Below are 12,146 nucleotides of genomic sequence, written 5' to 3'. Positions count from 1 at the left end.
ATGGTACTGTTTTTGCGTATATTATCTTTATCACTAATAACAAGAACTATTTTACCTATATACAATTAATTTTAAATAAATTGGGACAAATTGGTTAGAAAAATGGCTAGATTACATAGATAAAAAATTCATAATATATCGTTAACCCTATAAGAGTAAAATGGTAATTAAGTATTTAAATACCTATGTGAAGTATAGTAGGTACCTACCTACCTAATAATTTATCTTATTGCGTTCCTTTTTACTACAAATTATGATATGAATATCATTATCAAAAAAAGATTGTATTTTCATTATATTTTGATTCTGAAAATAAATTGATGGTTTAAATTGAAAAGATCATAAAATGGTAGGTACCTACTTACTATTCCTTAATCTAAGTGTACCTACCTATTTACAGTAAAAACGAAACAATGATGCGGTTCGTTGATTGTATATATTATTATGTGTCGCTAGATTAAGGTTAAGTTGGACTGCAGAGGTCTTTGTTCTGAGTAAACCAGACACTGGTCCTCGCTGTCCTACAAGGCAAGTGGATGCGTAATATAGATCTAAAACAGATCATTAGCCTCTCCCTTACCGAGACCGTATGTGCGTGGTGCCAGCACCACATCCTCCTAGAGGTGACCCTGGTATCGCAGAACACAGCGGATCTTGACTGGGAAGTCAATAAATATCCCTGTTATTGGACAGCAGCAAGTATCAGTACTGATGTAAGGTGGAGAGGATGGACTTCGGTACAGCTTACATTTAGATAACCGAAGGCATGGTCGCAACGGCTTTAATGGCTTTGACACTGCGATGTGGAAAGCAACGGGAAACTACCACATTAACTATATCCCTAGTAATCACCATGCCTGGAAAATCTAATTGCATGGCCCTCAGTCCCCGGCAAGCCTTAAATGGTCAGAGGGTGTTAAGAATCCCCGGGCCGACTATCAAGATTGCGACCTGGAATGTGCGATCTATGTTTAAAAGTGGAAAATTGCAAAACGTTATAATGGAAATGAATCGGTTAAAATTAGACATCCTTGGTATCAGCGAAGTGAAGTGGAAGGGAAACGGCACATTTAAAACTGACAACGGCAACTTGTATTACTCGGGAAATGATAATAACCACCATCAAAATGGAGTGGGTATCATAGTGACCGATAAAATTAACAGATCGGTCAATAGTTTTGTTCCCTACTCTGACAGAGTAATGCTATTACAACTCAAATCATGGATGGGTAATGTTAATATAATACAGGTGTACGCTCCAACTGCCGACAAAGATAACGATGTTATAGAAGAATTCTATCAACAGATAAATGAAATTCTAAAATCGACGAAAGATAATGAAGTTACCTTGATTATAGGAGATTTCAACGCAAAGATTGGTAAAGGTAAAAGTGGAGAGTTAGTAGGAAAATTTGGTCTAGGACAAAGAAATGATCGAGGAAAAAGATTACTACAATTTTGCCAGGAAGAGAGTATGGTTGTTTGTAACACATTATTCAAACTTCCAGCAAGGCGATTGTATACATGGAAATCCCCACACGATGATAGCAATAACATTGTAAGAAATCAAAAATAGACTATATATTAATTCGCAATCGTTACAGAAATAGCGTAACATCTACTAAAACTTATCCAGGTACTGACATCTCATTTGACCACAATCCTGTTGTAGCTACAGTAAAAATTAGATTTAAAAGATTACTGAGGGAACCACGCGCAGCCCAACGTGTTGACATTAATCAACTGAAGGATCCCGAAGTCAAACAACAAGTAAAAGTGCACTGAACACAGAAATAGAACAAATAAAAACTTCAGTCATTACATCCTCTGACATAAAAGACAATTAGTGGGACAGGATAAAAGATGTGTTCTCCTCCATATCTAATAATCAATTAGAATATAAAAGAACAGCTAAAAAGCAAAAATGGATGACAGATGAGATTCTGTCTTTAATGGACGAAAGAAGAAAATGGAAAAATAAAAATGAACTCAATATAGGAGAATTCATAATACCATAAAAAGTAAAATTCGTACAGCTAAAGAAGAATGGATGTCCGACCAATGCAAAGAAATTGAAAATCTCCAACGAAAATACGATTCCTTTAATATGCACAAGAGGATAAATGAAACATTGGGAATTACGAAAGGAACCTCATCAACTATCTTGAAAGACGAAAATGGGCGTATTATATTAGATATAGAAAAGAAGCTGACTCGCTGGAAGACATATATTGAAAATCTGTTTGATGATGATAGGGGACCTATTGGCTATACTTTTAATGAATGTGAACAAGCCCCATGCATAAATAGGGCAGAAATAATAAACGCAATACGAAATTCTAAAAATGGTAAAGCTGTCGGCCCTGATAATATTTACAACGAAATGATAAAATTATTAGAAGAAGATCAATTAAAAATTCTCGTTGATTTGTTTAATAAAATTTACAAAACGGGCATAATTCCCGATGATTGGTTGAAATCGACATTCATCACTCTACCAAAAAAGGCGAATGCAAAGGAGTGCAGCGAGTTTAGAACAATAAGTTTGATGAGCCACATGTTAAAAGTTTTATTAAAAATCATCCATAATAGGATTTTTCGAAAATGCGAAGAAGACATGGATGACACACAATTTGGCTTCAGAAGTGGTTTGAGCACTCGCGAAGCACTTTTCAGCTTGAATGTTCTAGTGCAAAGATGCCTAGATGTTAATGTTGATGTTTATATGTGTTTCATCGATTACGAGAAAGCATTCGATACTGTTAGGCATCCTAAACTTCTCGAACTCTTACAGGAGAAAGGCATCGATGCAAGAGACATTCAACTGATAGCTAACTTATATTGGAATCAAACAGCGAATATTAAGATTGAAAACGAAATCAGTGGAGAGGTAAAAACTCGTCGCGGTGTAAGACAGGGGTGTATATTGTCACCTTTGCTATTTAACATATACTCGGAAGCTATTTTCAAGGAAGCCTTACAAGGTAAATCGGTGGGTATTATGGTTAATGGCAAACATATTAACAATGTACGATATGCCGATGATACTGCGCTGATTGCTGATAGTTTAAAGAGTTTACATCAACTGGTAGAAAAGGTTAATGAGGTCAGTAATTCTTATGGTTTAAAAATCAACCCCAAGAAAACAAAACTATTACTAGTATTAAAAACAGCAACACCAGACACCAACACAAATTTTGTCATTAACATCGAACCAATCTAACGTGTGACCCATTATAAATATTTAGGTACATGGGTCAATGAGAAATGGGAAACAGGTCTCAGGAAATAAAAACTAGAATTGAGATCGCAAGGAGCGCCTTTCTCAAAATGAGACGCCTCCTTAGCAATCGAGATCTTAACCTAGGTCTGAGACTGTGTATGGTACGTTGTTATGTGCTCTCAATTCTTTTCTATGGTATGGAAGTATGGACGCTAAACCAAGAGATGTCACGGAGACTTGAAGCTTTCGAGATGTGGCTGTATAGACACATCCTCAAAATTCCTTGGACTGACCGGGTGACAAAAATGTTGAAGTTCTCAATCGAATGGGGAAGGACCGAGAAGTTCTAGGTAGTATCAAAACCAGGAAACTACAATACCTCGGCCACATTATGAGAGGACAAAAATACAGCATTCCCCAACTCGTCATTCAAGGAAAGATCAATGGGAAGCGTAGCAGAGGACGGCGCCGCATTTCGTGGCTTAAAAACCTCCGTGATTGGTACGAGTGCAGCTCCACCGAACTGTTCCGGGTAGCAGACGACAAAGATAAGATCGCCTTGATGGTGGCCGACCTCCGATAGGGGATGCCACAATAAGAAGAAGATTTGTAGACATGTACCTACTCGCTACATAGATAGTAGGTTGGTAGGTGTTAAGCCTCAATTACATTGAGCTTCTTTAGGAGCTGTTTATTGGCGAATTTAAAAGCGGGCGATTCAGCTACTGCGATTTGATGATTACACACAAAACTTTCCATTCGCTGAGAAGCCACAAGCCAGCGACTATTTTGATGGAACGTAGTTCGTTTTTTTACCGGGAGGTTGGTGCTGCGCTCTACTGCGCAGACGCAGTAGGCCCACACGCCGGCGTGTAGCGTGTAAAGTTGACCGGCTTTCAACTTTTCTCGGTAGAGTGTTTACAACCTGCTTATTAGCTTATTCGATGATTACACTGGGCTACTTTACAGGCAGATTGTAAATTCGCCAATAAACAGCTCGTAAAGAAGCTCAATGTAATTGAGGCTTTAGAAAATGAGAGATTTATCTTTTTTTCTTTTATTGTTTTAACTGTAAATTCATGGTAGACATGCATTGTACTTATTATTAATTTAATTTAATAAAAGGCACTTTTTATCGTACTTACTTCTTTCACTTTTCTTTAATATCTGGAGTCTGGACCGGTTTCACCACCTCAGAGGACATTTTCAGAAAGATTTATCAATTATTTTTTTATTTGAATTGATGAAATTCTTAACTGACAACGGAATCTTATGTTCACGGCTATATTATTTTATAAATAGGATTATCGGAATACATTACGATAATCACAACTTTTGACGGTTTGACTTTTTTACTCTCGTTCGTTGATCGTCCGTTGGTCAGTAGCAAAGAAAAGACAAATCGGATGATTGACTTTTGGCTCGCCAATGTCTGCAAATAACAGAAAATTTCAATATTATTTACGAAATTACAATAATCACAACTTTTCACTTTTAACAGCTAGAATTTTTTACTTGTTTGTTGACCTCTATTGGTCAAAGTCTAGACACGGACGTTGTCCTCCGACTTTTGGCTCGTCAGTGGAGCGCCGGCATTATGTCAGTACATTATCTATGATATCAACAAAACTTCATAAATGCTTTGATTTTGTGAACACGAACACGAAATTTTCCGCCAAGGCGTCTAGCGGCCGAGACAGTTTCCGTCATAACATCATCTTTTTTTGTCTTTTTGTTTTGTTGTTTCGGATATCGGAAAGATTGGAAACGTCAGCCCATAGACTAGTATACTTTTGTCAGCCGTAGCCCGAAGTTAGTTTTCATTTGGTTACTTCGTGCAAATAGAAGGATTTAAAACTTTGCTCGCGTTTATTATTGTCGATTATGAGTTCCCTCAATGTTTCAAATTCTGTGTTTTCTTCGCCAAACCAAGTCAAATCGGAGGTAAGCAAACGAAATATTCCCATTTAATCGACGTGCTTTTTGTTTCAAATTCGCTTATCAGAGCAGGCATTTTTGTTATGTTATGGTAGAGAAAGATTCCAATCGCCGTACGCTATCGAAACTCCATAGTCCACCCCGCATGGCCGCTTCAAGCGTTTATTTGTAATAATGTTAGGGTTAATGGTGGATTAGAATGCGGACTTATGCTCACTAGACTTTTCTCCACAACAAGCGTTTACACTTGGGTTTATGTATTTATAGGTACTGTTGTCTGTTGTGAATAGTGAAACTATATGAAATAATTTAACATCTTCATTAGTAATTTTCAATTTCTTTATTGTAAATACAGTACTACCTATATTATATTATATATCATCAAAAAACGCCCCGTAATTCATATTTTTCAATGAAAAAATTGAAATGGTTGTATGCTACACAAATTTATAGATACCAAGTACCTATGTAAGACAATAATTAAAAAAATACTTGTATGTAGCTGCAGAATAATAGCGATCAAATATCTATTGTTTAAAGGTTTCAAATTACTCTTCAGTAATATATTCCCAGCGAATCCATTTCCAGTAAACAACTGAGCTAGATCAGCAAGTCGGTTGGCGAAATTAGAGACGGTGTATTATTACATCATATCACAGCACATTATACCATTACGGTGTATTAGCCGAATAATCATTTTTCATAGTATCATATTTTCTCACAACTGTAAAAACAAATAATATTTCATTTCGCTACTCAATTTAAAACCCTGATTCTATAATTAGTCTAATATGATTATGTACCAGAATTTAATGTTAATGTGTTACTTTTTATTGTATAAATAATGAAGAATAATTTATCTAGATGACACTCGAATCCAAGTACCTAGCTCGTAACTATCATGTATAATATACTATTGTACCGATACGCTGCTAATAAATCTCACCCTGCTACATCGTAGACTTCATTATCATCATCCTCTACCTACACATCGACACCACAGTAGTGACCCAACATGTACATTTTTTTTCATGAAAACTAAACATGATAGCAACTGAAACGATGGCTTGTGTCGGTAGGTGGATTTTTCCATAAAAAATCTGGTTCTATACGTTTATCCTGGATACAGCGGCAAACACATTTTGATTATATACTGGATTATTTTTTAGGATAACCTAACCTAACCCAAACTAACAAATAATCCAGTATATCGGCTTTTATCCAGGATAACTGACTAGTACCAAAAATCTTGCTCCAGTGACCTGTCGCTTGCCATTGTCTCATTTGGTTCTGTCATCGATAACTCGTGATTATTAGTGATGATTTGTGATATATAGATAGACATGCTGAATACTTAGATGAACTTGTAAAGTTCGGCGGATGTATGTAGCAGCAAAGAACTAGGGACCCTAGGGGAGGGAGGAGAATGGAGAGAGCTAGGGGAGGCATTCAAAAGTTCAGCAGTTTTTGAATTTTCTTGTGACAGTTGGAACTTGTGAGATGTCTACACCTGCGCAGTAGAACGTTAGTGGTGAACCTGCCGAAAGCATTTTCATTAGCTATCAAATAGTACCATACAATGACAAAACATCTTGCTTAAGTTTGATGAATGAGGCGGCTCTCATATCAAAACTCGCCTCGTTCGATGCGACCGAGATCCGAGGCTGCTGTACGTGACGAACGCGCACGCCTATAGTGCGAAAACATCTTCTTGGCTATGTGTTAAAACTGTGAACTAACATGCTCCTCCCATTTTTAGCCGCACTTCCATTATAAACTAACAAGCTCCTCCCATTCAGTCGCCAACAGCGCTTCCTTACGTAGCCAAAAAGATGTTTTTGCACAGTACTAGCATCACTAGCGACACCGCGTCTCGAAACGTCAAAAAAATAATATACTCCCAGCCAGACGCCATTCATTACGGAAAATGTCATCGTTGAAACAGAGATTATTATATGTTGGTACTGCAGAAATTTAAGTAGAAGGCGAAAATATTAATATATATCCATGCACAGTGCTTCATTTATCGCAGCAGAACTGATCCAGCACCCCGATAGATTCCAAAATTGTTATAGAATGAGTCCGATCTGTTTTAACGTACTGTTGAAGTTAGTTGAACCCCAGCTAACGAAAAATGACACGAATTTTAGGAAAGCCATCAAACCAGACGAAATCTCCGTGTATAATCATATACCTATACACATATATTTTTCTATCTCTTGAATGGAAGAGATGTTAAACCGTTCGTCTGCCATTTTTGTTTATTTAATGCCTCAGTTTGATGTGTTGTGTGTGGAAAGACCACTGATGTCTAGCTAGTACAACAAATGTCCGCAACGAGCGCTCCGCGCAATCTCGGCAAACGCGACTATCAACATGTTAGAAGAGTCGATCCTCAACATGTTGCATTTGTTGTACTGTCGCATTCGACCAATCTGCGAAGCTCCATTTGACAACGTTTGTTATGTGGATTAACGATGACATCACATCGACGATTTCAACATGTGGCGCATGAGGCGGATTCTGATGTGCGAGCCGACTGAGGGTTGATGAATGAGATTGGCGACTTTTACGTGTAAACAATTATTATCATTTAATTTACACATTATTGGTGCCACTAAATCATGTATGTGTACAGGCGCTATTATACAGCAATTTTTCGACATACGACAGGGTTCCGTTCTGCAAATATGAACCTAAATCGAAATGGTCATAAGTCAAATTTCATACAAAATATATTGAAAAAAAAGCATTATAACAGTCAAGGTTGGTGAATGTTGCATTCTACCTTCAAAAATACATTATTTGAGTCCATATTTTCAAATTTTTAAATTGCCTCATAGCTAAGCCATTTCTCTCAGCACAAATTGTTTTGGATGGTTGTTCATGTTCATCTAGCTCTGTTACGTTATTCCTGCAACCTGTTGTTCAGTGATGAAGGGTAGAGGTAGGCTGTTAAGATCTGACATAAATAGTGCAAACTATATTTTGTCAGTCAAAAGTATTTGTTTTCATTGAACTACGACTACAATGTGTAGCTAGCGTTTGTTAGTTTTTAAAATTCAATTAAACCATGCCTTATTTTTCTTGTCAGATCGTAGACTCCCAGAGCTCCACGGCTGAGATCGAGGTTCTGAGCCACATCCGTTACGAGCACAAAATCGAGCAGCTCCTCAACCAATCGCAGAAGGAAGCCCACCAGAAGAGGATGCAATCACTCCGCAAGGAAATCGACTTTTTGAATAACACCGCGTGGCAATTTGAAAACCCTGACAAAAACACCACTCCCTTCTAATCCAATCGATTCGTGAGACATCAGCCACGATGTTGAGTATGCTGAAAGGTCTGGGGCAGTATGTGTGGGGGAAATTTGACCAAACAGGTGTGGCGGAAGTTGTAGAAAATGAAGAAGAAAAAATTGAAAAGGAGTTGGCGCAGTTTGAGGCCGAGAAATCTGAAGAAATCAATCCTTTAATTCCCAAGGAGGAGTCGCCTTCTCGGATCGGTTGCTTTGAAATGACAGGTAAGACTAGTATAAACACTAGAAGTATATTTGGCCACATATTTTTTCCAACTTAGACGCAGTGTAAATGAGAATTCTGCCATTCTTGGTAGTATTGACGTGTTTCCCCTTGATAACTATCGTAGAAATCGGGAGCATCAATTGTTTGTTCTCCCAAGGTGTAAAATTAACCTGCCATTGATGATGCCAATTAGGAGGGCAATCACTCTGCTCTTAAAATAGGATCTACTTCGCTCATTCGGCGCATACTTTATAATTTTTTTATAATGTACTCTTTTACTAATATTACTTTTATTTCTTTGTTTTTCATCTCATGTTGTGAATATTATGAATTAGTAATTTGTGAAGTTCACTATATGTAAATACAGTCAAACTCGGTTATTACGATCTCGGACATAGCGAGATCTCAGATGTGATGGGGAAACATTCGTTGACATTTTGGTTTATGATTTTCTCCATACTATCATGGTATGATTTAGACATGGGGGTAAGGAATAGGTATGGATGGGGATATAGGATAGGGATAAGCATGAGACTCGGGGAAATAGGAGGCAGGGTCGTGGATGGTTTGACTTTTACCTCTTTAGACCTCAGCTACCTGTCCGGTTACTATACTCATTCGTTGGATGTTCCTGTATTATAATAAATTACATAAAGATGGAATAAATATAAATATCTCGGATTGAGCGCCACTCTATGATGATGCATAGAGACAATAGTGATAAGGAAAATTAAATGAAAAGCAAGTAGAGAAATTTCAACAATTGTATATTAATAAATAAGATAACTTGCGGGCTACAGTGTATAAAGAAGTATAATTACTTAAGTGAATCACGAGCACCTAATGCGATATAATATTTAAACAAATTAGAACAAAGACCCAAAAGCTAATTCGAAACAAAGACTACTTCGGTGGACCGTAACATAAAAGAACAATAAATACCAATTACACAAAAGGCTCTTCAGCCTTTTCGCTGCCCTCGATTCCTTCCAGGACGGAATCGAGGAGTGCGTCTTCAAACGTGTGGGGACCGTGGAGTTCCTCCGATCTCCTGGCGTGGGGGGGACGTCCTTCAGATGACCATCGTCCACGTCTCCAAAACGTCAGGAAATCGAAAGCCCTGAGCCCAGGGTCCGAGGCTCGGAACTGGCCAAGACGTCTGCTTCCTTCGAACGATCAGGACTGAGAGATCGACTCCCGCTTCACCTTCGTGTAAAAAGCCCGCTATCTCCTATAGCGCCGGAAATAGTGTCACGAACTCCGTACCAACTATCCCGTGCGCAGGCGTGATCCGGTCGTACTTTTGCGTAGTGTTGCCCTCGTAAAGACTTCCTTGACTTAGTGTGTTATGTTATAAAATAACATGACAATACATTTATTCACTGTTATAACGGGCAACTTATTGGATATAACGAGCTAAAATACTGTTATTGGGTCGATTGTTTAAAAACATTTCGACCCTAAGCAATAAAATCTGGTCAGACAGGATGCCGTCAGGGTCGGATTACATTTATGACACTAGTTAAGTGTCTAAGTACCTACCCAATTGGTGTTTCGCTGACAATAATAAAAAAGTATCAACTCATATGGTTGAAAAATCCTAGGTTTGTGAAGTCCGTAGGTACCTACCAGTGTTCATTACAATAAACAACTTCTTTTGTAGTTTATGAATGCCATGCTTGTTTTGGGGATTTTTACGATAGTTTTCAGATTTTTTGGTTTTTTCTGGTCTGCAGATTTAAAAGTCCGCAGATCTGGGGTGCTCCATGTGAAAAAAAGTCTGCAGACTGTAAATCGTCTGACTTTCGTGCCAATGGAGCACAGGCATTAGGTGTACCATCCCAACCTAACTTAACAATACACTCCAATTATCTCTTGAGAATGGCCTCTAACGAACCCCAAACATCGAGGAAAGACGGAGGAAGAACACGTGTCCAAAATATATTATAATAACTAGAGACCACATCGAGGGCTTAGTGTCAAACAACACTATCTACAAAAGTGCAACTTTACAGGAGAGCCAAAAATCGTTATTTTAGATTCTTGTAACTCAACAAGGGAAATGTTTATTTAAAAGCTAATGTTAATATTTTATAATTTATTGTGTATTGTACATTTATCTTGCTTATGATGATGTTAAAATTTATAGGGATAGTTTTAAAAAAAATATGAAAACAAGGGTAACTTATGTAGTTAGCGTTAAACTTTACTGACGATTTAATAAGAAATTAGAAAAGATTGACATAACGTTGTTTGACTATCATGTAGCCGTAAATGTAAAATAACGTTATCTCAAAAAAAAAAAAAAAAAACACTTTTTTGTAGATAACGTTGTCTGACTTTAAGCACTCGAAATTATATGTAACATAAAAAGCTTGAATGCGTGAAAAGTGTCAAAATATGAAACATTAAAAAGATACTAATTTTTTTTAATCAAATCGACGATAATTATTATTCTTATTTAATATTTTGTTACTCTTGTAGACGTTAATAATCTGCTACTGTTTCAAATGTTCGGTAGTAAGATTGTGTCTTCAATCACTCTGCATATTTTTATAAGTGGAAAAGGACCGTCCCACGTCCACTGGGTAACTGGGCAGTATTTGAATTTGGGTGCTATGTTAGCACTTATTGTGTCTGGCAAAAGTTCACCCGTCCCATTAATAAATAAAACTATCAGTTTGACATAAAGGTTCAAATCCTGGGTTATTGTTCAAAATGTTTTCAAACTTCTCTCCAAGTGTACGGAGGAATACCTCTGGCAATGCGGAGTTCATTCGGCGGATTTTATTCATTAACTGAATAGATTCAGTCATCGCCAAACTTGAGTGTTAAGTTTCTTAATACTCGCAGGTATGCGGGAAAAATGAGTGCTAACGCTAATCAACTATGTTTTTTTATACTAGAATCGTTAAATACTTCATTGAACTGACAAACTGCCATAGCTTCTGCACTATCGAAGTCCTTTGATGGCCTCGAAATATAAAATATACCGAAAATATGCATCATTACTAGATTTTAGGTAAAATATGCAATAACCGGTGAGAATGGGCTAAATATGCAATTGCATATCGACTGTAAAAAGGAAAACGGGCGTAATCCAAACAAAACAAATTTTACAGGAGGAGCAAACAACGTTTTTTCAATGATTTTCTGTCAAAATCAAAATAAAAAATATACACAGACTTAAAGTGCATAATGATTAATAATTTTGTGTATTATTTTCCCAATCTGACATAAATTACGTAAGTTATTAGAGAAAAACCGATAAAAATGATGGTAACATCCTTTTTCCTTACCAATTTCAAAAGTCGTATTCATAAAATACAGTGGACTTACGCAGCATATAGCCTTTTTTCTCAATTATTTTAAATTAAATTCTTGGGAATGTATTTCTTTATAGTGTTTCACTATGTGTTTATTTAATATTTTTCATTTCCTATGGTTCAATTATATTAAGG

The 12,146-nt window shown here is 37.0% G+C and overlaps 1 protein-coding gene across 3 annotated transcripts in view; it reads left to right on the top strand.

Moving 5' to 3' along the window:
- The first annotated feature begins 4,867 nt into the window (after nt 1-4,867).
- LOC147063649 (5'-3' RNA helicase armi-like) overlaps nt 4,868-12,146 on the top strand; it is a 35,285-nt gene continuing 28,006 nt past the window's right edge. For all 3 annotated transcript variants that reach the window (XM_085959795.1, XM_085959796.1, XM_085959794.1), the window contains exons 1-2: nt 4,868-5,167; nt 8,256-8,684. In XM_085959795.1, coding sequence (XP_085815921.1) covers nt 8,486-8,684 — 199 coding nt within the window. In that variant the 5' untranslated portion in view covers nt 4,868-5,167; nt 8,256-8,485. The remainder of the gene's footprint in view (nt 5,168-8,255; nt 8,685-12,146) is intronic.

This window comes from Rhyacophila brunnea, unplaced genomic scaffold (genome assembly GCF_057557595.1).
Source record: "Rhyacophila brunnea isolate RB1 unplaced genomic scaffold, BYU_Rbru_1.0 scaffold_9, whole genome shotgun sequence".
Taxonomy (NCBI): Eukaryota; Metazoa; Arthropoda; class Insecta; order Trichoptera; family Rhyacophilidae; genus Rhyacophila; species Rhyacophila brunnea.
The sequence above is the reverse complement of the archived record's forward strand: the minus strand, read 5'-3'. Positions and strand labels throughout refer to the sequence as shown.